We start from the raw sequence: 20,244 nt of genomic DNA, 5'->3' as shown, positions 1-20,244 counted from the left end.
AAAGAACATTATATATAAATATATTAAAAAGGAAATGTAATTAAAGTGAAGGAATTGCCTAAATAGAATCCTGCACATCTGTGAAACTTGGACTGATGCATGGAACTGTTTTCTACTGCAACTTTTGTAGCACTGAGGGGGTGAGATCAACTGGCTTTTTGCCCACAGAGGAGAGGCTAATGAGTTCTGGCTAATCTCTGGTGGGCAGAAAGCCTGAATCTGCCTTCCTGAGCTAGATCATGTCCTGGGAGAGGAGGGATTAGATCAGGGGAGACCAGAGTGGAAGGACTGATTTATCTTTCCACCACAAGATTCTATCTAGTCCTTGAAAATGCCAACAATCTACTGGAGCATATATTACCTTTCAGGCATGCCCAGGTTTTCAGTTGTCCCTTTTGCTTCTCTCTGTCTCCAGAAAAAAAAATACCTCTAGGGGTGGGGGAGAAGCTGTAGCTGATCCCAATTTGCTTTAACTTTTTCTTGCTCATAATCAATGTAAAGGTTTGGTGACAACTAATTCTGCTCCAAGAAAGGAATGGAAAGCTTGCCACTGAATTCAACTGGAGATGGAGCAGGACTTTGACAGCTCTGGAAAGGAAGGATGGCAGGAGGCAAGTGTTTCCTGAGGGCTCCATGCAGCAGCCCAGACCTTAGATCTTGTTCTTGCAGGCACTGGTCCCCTTTGAAATACCGTTTGCTGCCAGGTCAAGGGAAGGGCTGGAAGTCAGACACTGTGAAAAGGACTGTCACCATCCCACTGGCCTGGTCTGTGATTATTCCTCCTGCTAGCTCTGATGGACTGTATTTTTGTTAATCTTTGTTCTCTGTGTGGACTTGCTTGCCTTTGTGCCTTATTGCTTCAGAAAAAAGAAAAAAAAAACAGCAACCAAAAAAAAAAAAAGTTTTGCCAGGTCTCAGCCATGAGATTAAACTGGAGTTTTTATAAAAACAGACCTGTGCCCTAGTGATGTTTTGAAACACTTCATTTTTCCTGGATTTGGTTTACGTATGCAGTGCATTTGTCTTCCTCTGACATGGAGTTTGAGCCCTTCTTTTGTTGTGTGAGTGGCCAGAGCACTAAGGTGTGTTTCTCTGGGTTTTGACTATGGGGACAAAGGTTAGGACCTAATCACACACTTTTCTGATTGGAAGTTATGAGGGCTGCAGCTGCTCTGCAGCTCTGAAAATCAAGGGAGGGCTTGGAGATTTCTGTACAGTTACCATTATCTGAAATGTTTTAAAATTTCTAATGGTAAAATTATTTTTTTTTCTTACCATTTTTAGTTCTTCCAGGCAGAAGTTTCAGTGAGGCATAACCATGTCTTCCTATTTAGCACATCTACTGAAGATTTCTGCTTTGCCTGTGATAATGTAGAGCAACACAGAGCAGAGGACAGAAATACTTTGGGTTCCCTGTGCTTTTAGAGGAGAAGGAAAGCTGAAAGAAGAGAAGTTATTATGAAGCCTTTGGTGCATTGCATATGGACTTTTGTTGATTTGTAAAGGACAAGCAAGAACTTAAGAAATTTATGAATTACGTTTCCTGGTTCTCTGGATTCTTGCAGTGCCCTCATTGATCCAATCTCTGAGCTGTACCATGGAAGTGAATATTATTAGTATCTGTCAGTTATTCTAACCTGGGGGAAAAAAAAAAAAAAAGAGAGAGAGAGAGGTTCTTATGGTTGTAGCCCCAGTGGGCACACTTGCAGTTCAACCTGCTCTTTGTTCTCCCTAAAAAACAGATGAATCATTAGGTTAAGTGAAATACCTTTTTTTCCCTACTCAGCAGCTGAATTCAGGGCTTGACTCCCTTTCCTACCTCTTTCATGACTTCAATTTCCCTTTAGGAAAATGCCTGGGTTGTGCTTCCTGCTTACCATGGCAACTGGCACACAAAGTGGTAGAGAAAACCATGTCTGTTGACCTCTGCAATTGTCATTAGCCATAGCCAATTATTAGTGCTTTATGAGAAACAGTACTTTTGTATTCTTTGTGCCACAGAGTCTAGCAACAACTTGGCCATAAGACCAGAAGAGAATCTCAACCTGCCCCCCAGCATTCCCATGGTTATGAAAATCAAGCAAAAGGCACACCACAGACCCAGTCATGCTTCACTCAGCACTGTGCCCTGAATCAGGGTGCTTAAACATGTGGAAGTGCTTGAACACAATTTCAGACAATTCCTTTTGCCTGCCTTCCCATCACTACTAGTTTGAAAGCCTGACTCAGGACAAACATCTGTGTAGGTTGTATTGGAAGCACCAGCTATAATGTCTTGGATACTTTCAGCTAAACTGAAGCCAAGATTAAGCAAGTTCCCAAACTGGCTGTTAACCAGGAAACAATCTAACCCAGCACCAAAGAGCACTTGATACCAGTGTCTCATGCATCCTCCTTGCAACACAGGAGTCCGGCAGCTGTGGGACACAGGACACGTGTAGTTTGCATCCCACGGGATGGAGCTAAAGGTCAACCGGCAGCAAAGGGAAGGCAGGCAGTGCATGGAAGGAAATTTAGCCCAGTGGGGGAGACTTAGGCCAAGCTGGCACAAGGCGTCAACAACAGCAAAAAGAACAGGATGGCAATGGCCAAGATGGAGAAAGGCAGTGAGATCTCTGAGTTCATTTTCCATCTGAGCAGGATGAACTTTTCAAATAACATGTTTCTCTGCAAGGGTAAAGGATGAGCAGTTCCAGAGCTAGGGATTAGAAATGAATGGGAGCTGTGAAGCTCAGACCTGGCCAAGTCCTAATGCTCCCAAAAGTTAGCTAAAGCATGAGTGCTAAAACAAGAACGTTTGGTTCACTCCATGATAAAAAAAGGGTAGCTATTTTCTCATGTCTTATTTGCAACCTGTAGTGCAAGATGAACTACATTTTGCAAACTTACAAAATTCATAGGAATTATGTGATGCACTTTGGGTCCAGGTACATCTCAAAACTGGATCTCTTTTCTCCCATAGCACATCTGCTACAGGGAGCACATAGGTTTCTACCATTTAAATCCCTTATCTGAAAAGACTAGGAAATATTTGAAGTCAGTGAGAGGAAACTATTTAAAAGAAAACTTACTAGCTGCTTAAGAATGAACCACAAGGAACTGGAACATGGGAACAACCAGAGCTGGAGAAAGGAGAGTAACATGCATGATGATTATTAAATTAAATTAAATTAATTAAACAGGGAAAGTTTCCAGATAACTAAAACCTGAAAAGGAAAAAGAAAAAAAAATCCCAAACATGAGATAGAGTCGAAGAAGTCTGAAAAATATCAAGTAAATACCTATTTCCCTCCTCCCTCCTCCTTCATAAGTCAGGAAGAAGTTCATATCAGAAAAAATAAGTGCTCATAAAATGACAAACTGCTTTACTCACTTTTTTTTTTTTTTTTGTATTGTGAGATAATTTGCTTTATTGCTTTAAATATCAAGGGTCAGACAGTGGAGGCAGAAGAGAGATGTAAAAAGACTAGGCTGATTATTTTCAGGCATTATTTGAAGTGGCTTGGCTTTACCTTCTCCAGCCTCTGTGCCAGCCACACTACCCTGATAAAGGTGAGCGTTGACCCAGAAAAAACAGAGTGAGGGAAGGTTTTCATTCCTGCATTCACCTACAGTCAGTAACAGCCCTGAGCAGCCAGAGCACCTCACTACTCATCACTTAGCTCGCTCGCAGAGTTTATCTCAACTAGTGAGAGTGCAGGAACTGCAGATGACCTTGCCTATGCTGGAATTTCACCTCGTGGGCAAGCTAACACAGTCAGAAACACCGTCATCTTTTTTCCTGTTGAGGATAAACCCTCAGTGGTCATCCTCAACTCCTCATGCAGAACGATCTCCTAAAGATAGATGCCTGAGATTACAGGGAGAGCTCTTGCAGGAGGTTCCCAGCATACTGCACGTTGCAGAGGCTTTCCCCAGTTGCCAAACGGGGCAGGGCTGCCAAGGGGTGGGAGAAGCAGGCTTCATTTATGAGCTAGTTTTAAGTCATACTTCTTCCCAATAAATATTTGCTTGGCACAAGTCCCCGCTGTAAGGAATGCGAAAAACATTCCCTACAACATGCCAGGGCAGGGAGCAGGATGGGGAATAAATCATCTGAGTCAGAGGATACTGAATGCCACCGACAGTGTGGTTGCTAGTTTTCGCAGTGAGGTGGGTAGCCAGACGCAAGCACGGCACATAGCAGTCATTGTATGTTGTCTATGAAGCAGCAAGGCAAGGAGAAATCTGCCTGAGAGTCTGTGCAAAGTGATCTCATGCAGAAGAAGAAGTAGGGGAAAGGAGGAGGGGGTAGGAAAGCCTGTTGGAAAAATGGGGGCAAGGAACAAAGTACACAAAGGCAGCCCCGCATTGCCCCATTGCCTGAAGGAACAGAGACCTTCAGTACTGCCAGCCACAAACACGCAACAATGTGAAAGACATGAGGTGACATTTGTGCTTGTAGGGAAGGGGAGCAGCTGAGGACTGGGGATTCTTGGTGGCTTGAAGGCCACACTGCTCTGTCAAGCAGGAACAGAGGATGTTTCTCAAGTGAGACTCTTATTTCTCAGAGCTGGGAATATTACAATAAATTAATAATCTAAAAATATAGTTGGTAACTCCATGGGAGAACAGAAACGTGGTTTTTTTTGCCAGGAGAGAACTGTGAATATTCACACCTACAGAGAAGAAATACACAGAGCAAATCTTCAAACAAACCACACAGCTTCCACCTAGAGAGTTTTTTTTTCTTCATCCTGTCTAAGTCAAGCAGTTTTCATGCACATATCCATATTGCCTGCTCTGAAGACCACATGCATCCATACCTTCAGGCAGCAATGCAAACAGCTGAGAATGACCAGGATTTCTTTACAAGCCTCAGCCAACACTTAAACCAGTTCACCACCATTCCTGTCATGGACTCCATCCCTTCCTCACCCTCCCCTGGCATCCCAGGTAGGGAACTTGCAGAGATTGGAATCAACCTTCAGAAGCTGAAAAACCAGAAAAAGCTGTGCAGGATTTTTCACAAGCCTGCTCAACATAATTCTGCCATCAGTCCAGACTTCTCCTTCCTCCTTAGTTCAGGTGAATAAAGCTGGGTTTTTCTGGTTGCATTGTGGCATGCTTGGGACTTCTGCACAGATCCACCGTTGCCCAGACTACTTGTTCATCACAGCTTTGTTTTTTTAAAACATAAATCATAAAGTGCAATGTGAGGGAAAGGCTTAAGAAGCAGAAAGCAAATCTGAAGAACCCCAAATTAATTGGCTTAAGCTGCAACTGGTTGGAGCAGCTAATACTGCAATACTGCAATAGTCTATTCAAAGTAGTTTCAGTTCCTCTTCTGCAAAATCCTGCAGCACTTCTCTATATTGAGCACAGTGCCATAATCACACCACATTTACATGTAACAGGAAGTAAGACACCTCTGGGTTTGAAGCAAAGGACCAGAGGAGGAAAATAATATTTGAAATTACCTGGTTCTGTGGTCCTGAAGTTTTCTCCAGCCAATATGTCCAGCCACATCCATATGCAGGAGGTCTTGCTGCTCTCTAGAAAGTCCCATAGCCAGTTGCTTAACCCATTTCCAGAGCTGCTTGAATTTCAGGAATAGCTTGAGCAAGAGACTTTTATGCAGGAGTGCGGTTATCCATGAAGGCTGCCATGACTGAGGAGTTATTGGAGAGGTTTGGCAGAGTAAGGACAGAGGCTGTATGCCTGCACTGTCCTTCCTCTCCCATTTCTCTCCTCTCTGCTGTTGCAGTTGGCAGGGATTTGCTGTTCATGGCAAGCAGCAGAGAACCCAGTCTTTGCTATTGCTGCCTAACTTAGACAGGCATGGATTCTCTTTAGATTTGTTTAGATTTAGGTATTATTGCACCTTTCAGCAACATACAAAAAAACCTCTAGCACCAAACTCCCCCTCCATTACAAAAAAAAAAAAAAAAAAAGGCAGACCACTGACATACACAGTCCGCATGGTTTATCCATGCCTTGAGTCTCCCAATAAAGTGCTGAAGACTAATTTCCTTATGGAAATTGCTGGGAGTCCACAGTCTCCAAGACAGTCACCACCCCACTGAACCAGTAGAGTGGCTGATCCATGGGGATTTTCCTTTCTGAAAGCATGTTCATACAGAAAAACTCTTCTTTGTTGCAGGGACCTATTTCTTCCTCAAGATATTTGCCCTCATAGCTCCCTCGTTCTCTCCCCTAGCACCCCAGCAAGGGACCGTTCAGCTACAGAGTTTCTGTGCATCCTGGTACTTTGCATTCTGATCTTCAGGATGGGGTTACAGGACTTTAAAGCCTGCCTTTGCACCACCCAAGATGCCCAAGACACAGATCTTTATAATTTCCCCTTTCCAAACACACAATCTTGGACAAGAAAAAAAAATTCACTTCCATTTCTTTTTAATTAGTATTTTGGTAAATATACAAAAACAAAGAATCAAGGCGGCTGGCAAGCGTCAGGACTTGAACCAGTACACCTTAGGAAGAGGCTTCACCTTAAATTGCTCTATACAGGAGTATGTTTCACACAACAAAGGTAACTACTGAAGTGTTCACTAGGAAAGATGCCAGGTCAGCCTGGGTCAAAGTAAACAGGCTCTGTTGAACTGAGTGAGAACTGTAACTGCTGATGCAAGGACTGGGTTTGGTTCAGTTAGCTCCTTGCTTGCATTTTTCACTAGAATTACTCATTGCTATCATTTGCCTTTTGTCCTACCTGACCCAGGGATGTAGAAGGGGAAGTACACAGGGGATGTGACCGTATACATGCAGGGAGTTGAAGCGAGAAGCACGGTAACCTAGAGGTGTGGGACAGCCACTTTTGCAAAGCCAACTACAGCACAGGACTCCTGGTATTCCACACAAATTCTAGCCTGTAGATGTGTGAAATCTTGTGTGAAGTACATAACAGCTTTTTGAAGTACATAACGGCTTTTTGAAGGAGTCACTTGTTAGTAAGAGGAGGTTTTTCTGGACTGGCACTTCTGAAGGTAGGAGCGCATGCAGTAATTTCATCAGTGACAGGAGGTAGGCTTGAATACAGGCAGCATATTGCTGAGGAGTGAGCTAGCCTTTTGTTGGGCTTGACTAGCAACAGACTTTTTATCTGTGACATGTCTTTGCTGCTGACACACTTAAACTCTTAGAGAATCTGCCTTATTCTAAGGTAAGGGGTGACAGAGACCAGGAACAGAAGCTGAACAGTAAAATACATTAGAGAGGTCTGCAGTCTTCTCCCTGGCAACATCAATCTTTATTGGTCATGGAATGTTACAGTTTTCTTCACACAGCCTTTGCTGGAGCTTTTACCATGATGATTTACATTCAACCTAGTTTTAGATAGAGATTTTTCTGGAGCAAGCATATATGGACATTTTCCTTTCTGATGTCATCACAGAAAAAAATCAGATCACTTTTTATCTTATGCTTCAAGGATTTCCTGCACAGAGAAAGAAGGATTGTGCCTCAGCCAGGAGGCATTAAGGCTGCAAAACAAGGGGCAGAGAAGGGACAAGCAGATTCTTTCCTGGAGTCATCAGCTCTGTGTGTCAAGTTTTTGGAGGGGCAAAAGTATTTATGGGAGAGGCAGTGGGAAAACTTCAAATCCTCCATGGCACAAGGAGAATGGAACAGGAGACGAATGACTGCAGTTTCACACGGTGCTTCAGGACAAGGCTGAGGACCCTGGGCCTTCAATACTCAATTTTGCTCCAGTAGAACATGGTACCAAGGAGGACGCAGAACTGAAACAACAAGACTGCTAAGTTTATCTGCTCCCCATTTCCTTCTCCCCATCTTTCCCCAGCCCCATTTTCTCCTACTGGTAGGAGAGAGCAATAGAAATTATTGATAAGCAAAGTCCATTCAGGCAGAGAAAGCTTAAAGCTTTTTATCTGCACAGAAGCTTCACAGTGAAGAAAGAAGACATGTGCAGCCATAACTATTTGGCTGGATCACTCAGACACTGGGGATTATTTTTTTTCTGAGTACTTAAAACACTCATACATACCCTTCAAACTAGAAACTGAATTATCTGTCATGATTTTTAGAGGGGTATTTTTGGAATGGTTTAGGTTGGAAGCCCTGAAGATCATCCTGTTTCAATCCCCCTGCCATGCATTGCTGTTTAGATGATCCAATACCATTCACAGACAAGTATCTGCAATCTGTGTTTGCTATGTTGTATTGCTGAGATGGCAGCAGGCCACAGCAGGCTGGAAGGACCATCTAGCTTCTCACCTGTATAAGCTAGAATGGAGGGGAACTTGTTAATGTAGCCCTGTTAGTGGAACAGGCTACAGGCAGACTGGTGATGAACAAATAACTATAGTCTACAGACATTTTAAGTGAGTCAGTTCTGTCATCCGCCCCCACCCAAGCGGAACAGCAAGAAAAGAGAAGAAATAAAAGCAAATAAATAAAAACACTCACAGTCCAGCAGAGGATGGCAAAGCCAAACCAGGCAACACCCCAGGCATGTGTGTTCATTGGCCCAGAAATAGCATCATAACAACCCTGTAAGACAACCATGAATGAATCAACAGCAGCTTTGGGCTTGTACCACAAAGTGACAAGCTTATCCACCTCTGAGAGAGACTGAGGTGGCATGATCCTCTCCTATTGCCATTTGGGTAGCTCACAGAGTCTCAAGAGGACAGGCGAGAGCTACACTGATAATTGACAACTTGCAGATAGCCTACCTGTTTCTAGCTCCAAACACAATATAGACCTATCTCCAGATACTTCAAGGACAACTTCCTCTGCCATTCACTTGCCGAGTGTACATATATAACCAAACACAGCCAACACAGAATTCGCCTCCAGAATCAAAAAGCTGCAGGCAAATTTGGAAGCTTGAATACCTTCTAGAAATGCTTGCTAGTGCAGAAGTTGATGCTCATGACCCAGAAATCTGTTTCAATAGGACAAGCTGGTCCACTGAAAAGTTTTGCCTTGAGGAGAAGAACTGCTGACTTGCTCACTCATACTGTATGCGCTCATCTTCGGGCTAAGTTTGATTTAGCTACTGTCCATCTACATATTGGAGATGTCTCTTCTTGCTGGTGGCATTGGAAGAGTTTTCTTGATAGTTCTCTCTCCATCAGGAAAGCCTTTGTTACAGCCTATCCTGTATTCAGCAACATGGCCAGGACCCTACAGGCATTCCTTCTCCTCCAGAAAGCTTTTGAAGACCTGTAGCTCACAGTGGAGGAGGACAGTTATTCACTGTTGCCTTCCCTTCCACCAAGTCACTTTTGACCAATATATGTTAACTGGGAAAAGCAGAGAGGATCTTACGTTGCTGTTATAGTAGCCAGGGACTCCAAGCTTGCAGCCATCAAGGTTGACGGGAGACCCTCGGGCATCCATGACACAGCAATTGTGTGGCCAAGGGAAGTCTGCGTCACTGTGTGTGGCACGGAAGGCGGATGTGTACTCCTGCCAGTCGGACGGGCCTCGCACCCCGCAGCACTGATTCTGCGGGCAAGAGAAGGGAACGGTCTTCCTGGGCTCAGGTCACAGCCCCGCACGGAGCTGGACCCTGCACATGTCTGGTTAGGCATTAACCACAGATTTATGGGAGAGATTTTTGAAGTGCCTGCCTTTGACAGCCTGCCATCTGATAAATGAGCAAAATGGGGAGTGTGGCAGGACTTTCTCTACGGGTCAAGGCAGATACTATCCTTTTTATTACCAAGCAGCCCCAAGGAGGACTTGAAATTCCAGGGCTGCAGAGCATTTAGTAATTAAGTGAGAGTTTTTAGTGTTATTATTACCCGAAGCATGAGTTTATCCCATGTCTTTGTGACCCCTTCAGTCATCCATTTATCATTGTTATTGTCTGTCTCTGACTTCATATACATCTCTAGCATTTGCTTCATAAAGAGATTTGGAGTGAGCTGCAGAAAAAAAAAAAAAACAAACAGAGAAGAATGCAGAAACTATGTAAATAAGTGTCCATGTAAAGCAAATATAGGGTTATTTGGGGTGGGTTTGTTTGCTTGCTTTGGTGTCCTGGTGGAGAACAGGAATGCTGCTTCTCCTCCCATTTTACATACAGGAGAATAAAGAGCAGGATTTGAGGAACAGGAGCAACAAAGGCGTAGATCTTGAGCACTACTCTTAAGCAGATGTCAGATCACAGGAGATGTGCAGAAGCTATGGGTTACATTTGATCCGTTGCTTGGAACTAGAGCACCACAAGTCATTTCCCTCCCTACCAATATCTCCCATAACCCACATAGTCTTTCCCTCAGTAATAACACTGCTGGGCAATGGTGAAGATTTGTCTTCTGCATGTAGGATAGGTTAATCAGTCTGTAGTTGAAAGACTAATCACTGTATTGATGATTCAGCTAACCCACACTATTTATTTCATTAACTACAAGGTTGTAAACATTTTAAAATGTTAAAAATAACAAAACTATGTTAAAAAGAAGAAAGTTATTTCCTTGATTAGAATGATGACGTTGGAGACTTTCCTTGCAGGGTCTTATTCTAACTCAGCAGTAGTCCTTTGAATTTACACTGTACCACTACACAGGCTGCTTACTACACTGAACAGGACCACTGTGTGCCCTGGAATGGTAATGTTTCCCAGAATGGTTGCAAGAATACATGAGGAAAGAAATACTCACAAAGTCCCGGTGAGTCGCTGCTGTGATGCAAGAAGCCATTTCAAATGCGTAAGTGATCAGCATCAGAATAATATACTGTGGAAGTCAGACAGCAGAGTTAGCTCTCAAAGAAACAGTTAAGCAGTTTTTTCAAGATTAAGCCTGAAACCCTGCCCAAGGAGGCCAGGCTCTCCTAGTCTCCTCAGTCCTCTTAATGCCCCTGAACATTCATGTAGCCCTTCCCTGTGCTTGTTCCACTTTGCAATCTGCTTTCTTGAAAGTGTATGACTGGAATTGTTCTCCATCTCACAGACAAGATTTCCTCAGAACCTCATGGCATTAATACCACCTCTTTGCCATATATGTCCTTGAATAACATTTGTCCTTTTCTTTGTTGCATCTCATTGGCAACTTATGCTTGTGCGATGTCTCCCCCTTCCATTTCCACTTGCCAGCTATAAGCTTTTCAGCAAGAAGCTGTTCACTCCTAGCAGGAGAGCTTGTACTTTGTGGAAACAGAAGGTGAAATTTAGGGTGTCATTCAGATCCTCCTGATTTTGCATCGTTGGATTTCCTCAGCACTCCTACTTTGTGAGCAAAGATCCTGCATGATAACAGATCCTGAGGATCACCTCTCAGTCTATTTCACTGTTCCTCTTCCCTTTTCAGCACAATCCCTTTAACCTTTCCCCATATTCCTTTTTGAGTTCTCACGTCTCTACTTCTCCTCCCACATTTTATAATGTTCTTCTCAAATTCAAGGTATTTGTTTCCTTCTTATCCTAGCTTCTGCCCCTTGTACCCTGTCTTATCTCCTATACCACAGCCTTGGGTTTCTGCCAAGACACCAAAATTGAGAGTTAAGAGAATTCTCTTCCCTCAGCTGTTTGCTGGCAAATTTCCTGGCACAAGAGTTCAGATCTCTAAGTGTCTCTTGTTTAAAAGAGACACTTTGCCATCCCACATTAATCCAAGAGAGAGCCATTTCCAGTTTTCGTCTCTACCTTCTGTTAATGTAAGCATCAACTGAGTTTCGCCACTGCTAACCTAAAGGACTAAGTAAGAAATTGTACAGAGATTTGTTTGCATTGTCCTTGGTTTATCCAACGCTCTCTGTCCCCACCCCTGTAATTTCTGCCTGTCTGCTGATGTCTAATGTTCTCAATTGCACCTATATTTGGTATACTAACACATTCTAATGCAGAAGTCATTACTTATCAGCTCCTAAACTGAATGGTATATGACAGCTGAAAGGTAGTAAGGAGTGCAAACAAACAAGGATCTGAACCACATCCCAGATACATTTGGTTGCACAAGTGCTTCTGCTTTGCTTCAGGTCAAGGTCAGGGTCAAGACAGTCAGCTTAAAACTCCATTGTGGCTATCACCATTAATTCCCTCAACGTGGTTTGGGAGCTTCTCATGCATGTGTCCTCACAGGAGTCACCTTGTGGGACATCCCAGCCATGATCAAGAAGAACATTTGGCTCCTTACCACTAATAAAAGCCATCTTTGTTCAGTGGGTGATTTCCAAGTTGAGCAGGGAAACTAAGGCAGCATTTTTTTCAGTAGGCAAACTTTGCTACACTTACCACCAGCAGCAAGGTCCTGTTGGACTTAATGACTCCAATGATACCAAGGATAGACAGAGCAAAGAGTGCAAAGCCAACAAAGATGCCAATCCAGGCAGCAGCATAGATGTCATCATTTTCTGTGGCTTCTAGCAGAGGGTAGAGACCAGAGGGATCGGACACAAAGAAGATGCACTCTGCTGTCAGGGCAATGCCGCACATCTGAGAAGTGCAAATTCAGGAAATCCATTAGATCAAGCTTCCCCAAAGAAATAGCAGAGACAGAAAGAGACGAGACCACTTTCCTTTCATTCAGTTTCCTGCCAAACAAGAGCTACTCAACTCCTCCTCTGCCCGTCTCTATAATCTCTTGTTTTGTGCCTTTACAGAAGAATTGCAGGCAAAACTCACCCAGCCTAGACCTGAGGATGTTAAGAATTAACAGAACCTTTCCCATCACTATACGGAGGGAGGTGTCCGGAAAGACACTGGTCAGCAGCAAGGGCTCTTCCCCTAGAACTCATGTGGGACTTCTGGATCAGCCTCTGCTTTCCCTTGCTGTTCCTTCCCCACCCAACTAATCAGCTAGCACAGCTCCGCTTTACCCCTCCTCTCACACTTTAACAGTCTATTTATGAGTGTATTTCACATATGAAGAGGGATTTCATGGCTGGGAACTGCTGTTTTAAGAAGTGTCATACTGGAAGGAAGCCTCCACCCATACTTGTCCCACTTCACTTACCCCAATGACCACATTCCCAAAGACTAATAGACCCTGCAAGATGTGTATGCCACCATCGCTTTTTGCCATCTTTAATTCTTCATGCAACCTGGAAAAAACCCAAGACAGTCTTCTGTTAGAACAGTACAATAGGCTTCACTTAGAAATTATCACTGAGGAGGACAGACAGAACCTGCTAGTCTGCCTGTACACCTCCCACCCCTTGCTTCATAGTACTTTCAGAGGAGAAAATTCCCCAGGTATGAACCTCATAACCCAAACTCTCCCTGATACTTGACCTACAGAAGATTGGGACCACCCTGGGGCAGCCAGTGTCTTCGGCTCCCTTTTGGGTACGGTTTTCATCATCACAACAGCACCCAGGCAAACCTCAGCTCATGGTGTTGCATTTCCACCTGGCTAGAAACACCAGGTACACTGGGCTGGACAGGGGGAAAGTTCAGTGCCCTCACCTTGCTCCTCTTCCAAAGGAGCCAGCTTTACACTAGGGTATGCTATCCACCCTGCTGGCTATTTCATTTTGGCCAGAACTACCACGGGAGCAAGCTGGTAACCACAGGGCTTTAGCTGTATCCCACACACATACCTATGGTGCTTGACAGCACCTTGCTAATGGTAGCCCCATCTCCCCCCCATGCCAGGAACTGGAGCTGGACCCCTGGTTCCTGGTCAGGTGGAAGGGAGGGAGGGAGCAGCTCATGCTGCAGCTGGCTCACGGGAGCCAGGCCAAGTAGCATTCCCACCAAATTCCTGACAGTGCTATATCCTGCACGCTCAGGCCAGGCGCCCCGTGTCGAATTAATCCCCTTCCAGAAAGAGCAGCATAAAGGCACTAGTCAGAGGTGTGAGACCTCTTGGAGAAACAAGCCCAGATACCAGTGCCAATGAAGTCCTTCTTTCAAAGCGATGGAGCGCCTGTGTGCCTGGGGAGGGGGGAGGAAAAAAAGCCCCAACCCCGAGACAGCTGCATTTGCTGAGTGGTTAAGAAAATATAAGCTGCAAAAGAAACGCTGAAGTGGGCCTAGCTTGTGCAGACAACAGGAAAAGCAGCTTGAACACCCCTCTTCTGTCAGAGTACCTGCACTAGTGCCTTCTTTTGCTGGGGTTACTGACTCTGGGATTCTTCAAAGAAGCTGTCGGAAAATAAGAGCAGACACAGCTGTCAATGAAGGCGAGCTTCTTGAGGAACAGATCATTGTGGGACCTCTCTAACAACGTCACCTTCAGCCCCCTCAGGAGCTGCCCTTTTTGGGTAGGCAGGACTTCAACAGTGACAGAGGAAAAACCAGAATTTCCTACCACACTTTCTGCACTGGTTTAAGAGTTATGCATGGAGAGACCTCCAGTGCTCTTACCATTACGTCAGCAGCAGAGCAGACAGGTATTTCTGCATGATAGCATGAGTGCGGATGGTCGTTATTTTCAAGGCAAGAAGCCATTTTTATTCCCAACCAGGTGGTTGGAGGGCAGCCCAATACACCTGAAGCTGTACAGCTCTGTACTTGAAAATGGCAGCCTCATGAGGTCAGCCTGAAGCTCTGTCCCTACCAAACTTGTTGACAAACCAGCATGCCCAGGGGCCACATAAAACTGCCTTGCAGGTCAGATCTGGGTCTGAGGAATGTCTGGCCACATATGGTCTGCAATACGATACTGCAGAGTCTGCCAAACTTGAGACGGACACTGCTCCTCTACTAATCTGATAGCTGTAGAGACCACTGCCTGGCTCATGGATTTTCATGCTGTAAACTCCAGAGATTTTAGAAAAGCCTTTAATTATTGCTGGCTAAGAGACACCACAAGTCAGAGAGCAGTCCAAAAAGCAAGGAAAGCTCCCCTGCTCAAGTGCAGGCACGTGAACTCTGGCTACTACATGGAAAAGCAGGTCTGCTCCAGCTGCCATACAGATAGCAGGGTTCAGTGTGCCATGTGGCTAATACAACAGATCACACCAAGCATGATTAACAAAGTCACAACTCTTTCCTTAACATCACAGGAACCTCTTTCTTCCTCCCTTTCTCTCCTAGAGGCCCCCCTGCAGTGTAACAACAGCACTCACACCTTGTAGGCTGGCTGTCCACCCAGCCCATGTGCTTGCCTCCCCACAAGCTGACTTTCTTCTCCTCCCTGGCAGGCAGGACCTGGCTCGCTCTTGCCTCTCCTTGGGCAGGTATTACAGGCATGTCAGCCTGAGAAAGCAAACCTCATCTCCCGGGGAAAGCCCATCTCCTAGGCTACTGTAGCTGGGAGGAAAGCTGGACATGGTCACCACCACACAGATATCATCTGAAGAGTGGCAAGCTTCTAGGCAACCTAAGGCTCTCTTAGGTAAGTACCCTACCTAAGGTAAGTACCTTACCTAAGTCCAATGGGATTGAAGGGGAAGGGGGAAGTGGAGGGACTGGGAACAGGAAAAAGGAAGGAAGAGTGTTTACTGTAGACCTAAAAATGAATACTGTAATGATGTTCACATATTAGTATGAATTTTCCCTCTGCCTCCAAATGATCAGCACCGAGGCAGACAGTTTTTGGTGTGGCAACCCCTTGTCTGGCCCCTTCTCTGTCACAGAGGGTCTGGTATTGGCATCATGAATGAGACACTGGGGAGGTACTCCAAGGCTGTGACAACAGCTGGGCAGCTGGAGAGCTGACCCTCCAACAATATGCCTCAGAGGACAAGCCATGGGAGCTTGCCACCTGCTGCCTGCTCCTCATGCTTCAGAGGTAAGCTGTGTTAAGCAAGAGCAACTTGCACAGCACTTGGCGCAGGTGCATGGCTACAAGGCATGAGTCAAACCTCAACCGGCTTGCCCAAGGCAAGGTGCACGCAGGTATGACTCACAGCCACCCATGGGGTGTGACGGAGGTAGGCAGTCCTCCTCCCAGCCCCCAGAGAGACAAGTGCCAGCACCTCCTGCCTGCGGGCACAAATCAGTTGGGAGGTAAAGATGCTTTCTTCACAGGCTAGTTAAGATTAGTTTTAGACTCAAATACAGTTTCCTGGGGCTTCAGGGAAACCTGTGAGGAAACTGGAGAGTCAGCTGCAACTGTTATCCAAAATCTCCATGACAGAAGGCGGCCAGGTCCTGGGATTTCAGTCTTGAGGTTGCATGGACCTGGTGTTGCTCAGCACATCCCAGCCACCTTGCAGTTTAGCTGTCACCCAACTAGGTCCCAAGTATTCAATTATCACTACCACAGACTTTGCTCCATGCTCCAAGCAGCTTTGGAAATGTGTCTGCTGCTCCCCTTGTACCACAAAAACCTACGTCCCTCCTGAAGCACATCCTTTTCCTTCTGCCCCGGTCACAACCCAGACTCCAACTTGTCCCCTCTCCTCTCCCCTCACACCCCCAAAACATGCCTGCCACTCATAGGGGTCCAGATGAGCCTGTTAGAGCCCAGGAGCAGTGGCAGCCCTGCCTCTCCCTGTTCCTCCACAGATTGCCCACAGATGTTATTTCCATATCCTTAGAGCTTTCTTGACCTCTCCTCCCTTCCTCTACTCACAGGGGCTCTGCAAGACCTGCAGCACAACTGTGGCAGCCAAAAAGGAAGCTCCTTTCTGCAGGTGCTGGTTTCTGTGCTTGTATTTTAGGTGACCAACCCCACACAGGCTTTCAAAGGAAGCCCTGCTTGCAGCAGTGCCTGGATTCAGGCAGGATTCAATCTCTGTTGTGCATCTCTCAAACACATTTGGCTGGTTGGTCTTCTGAAGCCTCCACACTCTCTTTCTATAGATTGGGGAAGGATTTCAGTAGTGTTACAGAAGAATGCCCCCTCCTTAGCCTAGTCCTACTCCATCTATAGCCAAAAAAAGCCAATGGATAAGAATTGGTTTGGCATTGCCCTACACAGAAGCGGGTAACATTTTGATTGGCTTGTGTTTTGTGCCAGTTGTCATGGTGGAATTATGGCACTGTGATGAAGGGATGTCCAAATAGACCCCTGTGAGCATCATTTGTTTCTATACCCTGCTCTTGGAGGTCTCATGGCATGGTGGTGCGGGCTTACAGGGGCCTTACCTCCCCCCTTGCTACTCCCCTTTGCTTCAGTGTCCCTGTGCAGGGCGTTGCTCTCTCATCCTCTGGTGTAAGGAGGCAGAGACAAGGGATGCATTTGTTTTATTACTCATGGGTTCCACTTGACTTGGCTGAAGGGCCCTGTGTTGCTCCAGCGCAACTAAACAAACCTAGCCATTCAACAGCAGAAACCTAGACCTTACCCGTAGCCTCCTCTGGTGCAGAAGCCCGGGCAGCACACATCCTGCCCTTTGTGCTCACCTGGCCCTGGCTGGAGACCATGTCTCTACAGGCAGGAGTGAGATGGCTGTGGCTGGGGCACCGACAGAGGGAAGCCACAGGGGTGGAACTGCTGCTGGAGGTGCTGTGTCGGTGACAGTGCTGGTGCTAGGAGAAGCCTCCATGAGCCACAGACCTACCCACACCTTGACTGGCTGTAGGCTCTGATGCATCAAGGCTTGAGGGGTCAGACAGCAATAAAACTTTTTTGGTTTTTTTTTCAGTTGGTTTTGGCAGAAAATTCAGCCCTTGAAGGACTTTAAAAGAAGGCAATTTCCAAGAGCTTGGGACATATTCAGAGTTACACAGTTTTTAAGAGATGCAATTAAATATGTTATTAATTGCTTGGACTCTGCTATAAAAAGCCAAATGTTTTACAAGTGTCAATTCATCGTTCATCTACTTATTTTAAAGCAAACACCTCCAGCACACACAAAACCATGCCGGATTTTCCCTGTTGCTTCACCCACCCCGAAATACCACCTCTGACAGAGAACAGCTTGTGCTACTGGAGTCAACCACACTCAGAAAAGGAAGAGCCAGCCAGTTATTTTGTGCTACCAAAGGAGAAAAAAATAAATCACAAACAAAAGTCAACATCAAGCAGGGGTCAGAGACTAATTAAGTTTCCTTTCAAGAGAGATTACTATGAAATAAAGCCTGTGTGAACAGTGAAGTGGCTGGTAAATCATCATCAGGCATAACTACCTCAGAAATAGAGATGGGAGGTAGGTTTTTCCTCTCTTCCTCATTAGCTCAGCACAGCCAAAACACAAAACAAGGTGGGTTTTTTTTTTCCCTTCCTATTTTCACAAGTGAGGGGGAATTACAGGATTCATCTTTCTCTACAATAATTTTTCTTTTTTTTCTGTTTTTTACACTCAGATACGTTTGCAACAGATTTATTTTTCCTGTTCCCTCCTCCCCAGTCTTTAGGAGAAAAAAATATGAAACAAATTAAAACAGCCATAGAGAAGATATAACCTGAGATAAGAAAAATGAAATCCTTACTAATCTTCTGCAGTTAACCTTATCCAGGTACCAGACTCCCACATACTAAACACAGCCCAGGGACTAAAATAAAAACCATTAAACATAAAAGCTTCTTTTTCTCCTAACAGACACTTATCGCACATGTGTTTCATTAAGAGCAAGATGATGACCAAAGCAAGGCACTCACCCCTCCCTTCTTGTGATGCTTCCCAGCAGAAATCCTGACCCACCTGCAAAGTTGAAAAAGCCTCTTTCTCTCACCTCCGCTGGGCTTTAAAGAGCCCAGGTTGCTTGAAGAAAGTGCTGTGTGATTGGTAGGGTGCCCATCACATGAGGAAAACTTCTTTTCTAGCCAAACCTGTTTCCCGGTCCTCCGTGGGACCGGAGGGTGTCTCTGCAATTCTTAGATCATATCGGAATGCTGTTGTGCCGAAAACACAAAGCTTTAAAGAATTTCTATTATTATACTCTTGAAAGAGTGGACAAATGACTCACTCATACGATATACTTGAACTTTAAAGAGGATGGTCAAGTTGGAAGGACGTAAATACAAATATTAGGATTGCTGGACTGTTGTTTGAAGAATGTACTGGCTAGGAAAAGAGAGTAAATTAATTTTAATGTTTTCATTTAATTCACAGGGAAAATCCAGTGGTTTGAGTCGGACCTGTTTTCTATTTATTTAGATTGGGATTTTTTTTGGAAACAGAAGTGTAGGTTTGGCTACTCTGTAAGACACCGTGGATAACAAGAAAAGTGGGGACACTATTGCATCTCCTTGGACCCTCTTGATTTTTAACACATTCAGTCTTATTAAGACTGGGTACAATCGAGCACAGACATATATTAATTGGCCTGTGATGAACTGAGAGGGGCTGAGGCTGAGGAGTACAGCAAAAAAGGAATGTCTCTCACCTTCCTCTCCCTCACCCATTCCAGTATAATTTGGCCAAAAGTCGTGATTCCCGTTACTGGAGCCTTGACCAAGTCCCTGGTAAAAGCGCAGGTGCTTGTGCTTCCTGTTCTTCATCTGCTGGTGCAAAAACCAGACAAATGAATAATGGGCTTAGGAAGGGTGATGGGAGCTTCATGTTTTTAGAGTACTTCACAAGTCAAAAGTAAACATCAAAAGAAGATATGTATATCTCCTTGGTAGAAATCCTTGGAAATATCTTGTGGGAAATTTGTGACAAGTGTAATAGCTCTGTTATATGAATCCCCTTGATACTTGGAGACAACTGAAGAGAGATCCAGCTCTCTCATGAGATTACATCCTGAGGAAGGGAGGGACCTTTTGGCATTTCCAGCTCCACTGAGGTATCACAGCAATAAGCAAAAGAAGACCCAGCCATTGCATCCAGCTTGATTGAGTAGACAGCGACAAGAAATTTGTCACTTGGGTGCTCAAGAGTAGGGATGCAGATTTGCCTAGAACTAAATAATTGGGATCCGCTTGTCTGTTATTTGTGTTCCCTACAAGATGCGAAGTCTGGCTGGGTGCAGTCACTGCCTCATTTTTTTGGCAGTGCTCAGGGACCATGCACTTCACAGTGACTGGTGTGTTAGGGTATAGGAAGGCAGGCTCCCATCATCACTGCTGGATATTGAGAACAGCTGGGGGGGGGGGGGATAAGCAGAGCATCTCCTGAGCATCACAGCCTGGCAAGTCATGGGGCAGCAGTTAGACACAAACCCTGCCATGGTATGACACTCCACTACGTCTCATCTGGGAAGAGAAAAGAGGCAGCAAGTGTAGAAATGCTTTTTTGGGAAAAGAAGATGAAGAAAAAGGAGAGAGGAGAGGGGAAGCTGGCAGTGAAGTCTGTGTTCTTGCCAGTCACCAGCACTGAGACTGGCTGTTGGGAGAGACCCTGGTGTGGCTGAGCTCCTGCTGCTCTGTAACCCTGCATCGGAAGCTGCAAACAGGAGTTAGCGTCAATCCTCATTTGAGTTGGAAGAGTGAGTAAGGCCAGGGAGGGTGGTATTTAATCCTGAGCTGATGTCACCATTTGGCTGCAAACAGC

At 45.2% G+C, this 20,244-nt stretch overlaps 1 protein-coding gene across 1 annotated transcript; it reads right to left on the bottom strand.

Moving 5' to 3' along the window:
* Positions 1–7,584: 7,584 nt before the first annotated feature.
* UPK1B (uroplakin 1B) lies at positions 7,585–13,007 on the bottom strand. The gene is made up of 7 exons (XM_010074225.1): positions 12,927–13,007; positions 12,206–12,406; positions 10,635–10,709; positions 9,774–9,896; positions 9,295–9,474; positions 8,428–8,511; positions 7,585–7,739 (listed from the first exon to the last, which is right to left on the bottom strand). The coding sequence occupies exons 1-7, from the start codon at positions 12,993–12,995 to the stop codon at positions 7,689–7,691; spliced, it is 783 nt and encodes a 260-aa protein (XP_010072527.1). The 5' UTR covers positions 12,996–13,007; the 3' UTR covers positions 7,585–7,688.
* Positions 13,008–20,244: the final 7,237 nt, after the last annotated feature.

Source organism: Pterocles gutturalis, unplaced genomic scaffold (assembly GCF_000699245.1).
Source record: "Pterocles gutturalis isolate BGI_N339 unplaced genomic scaffold, ASM69924v1 scaffold11737, whole genome shotgun sequence".
Classification (NCBI taxonomy): domain Eukaryota; kingdom Metazoa; phylum Chordata; class Aves; order Pterocliformes; family Pteroclidae; genus Pterocles; species Pterocles gutturalis.
This window is presented reverse-complemented; position numbering and strand designations above follow the sequence as displayed.

Coding starts and splice junctions, on each gene's coding strand:
- UPK1B (XM_010074225.1), bottom strand. CDS start 12,995: ATGGCAAAAAGCGATGGTGGCATACACATCTTGCAGGGTCTATTAGTC. Junction 8,512..9,294: donor CTGGCTACTATAACAGCAAC/GTAAGATCCTCT, acceptor GTTGTCTTACAG/GGTTGTTATGATGCTATTTC. Junction 7,740..8,427: donor TTGCCATCCTCTGCTGGACT/GTGAGTGTTTTT, acceptor TTGTTGTTTCAG/TTCTGCGTCCTCCTTGGTAC.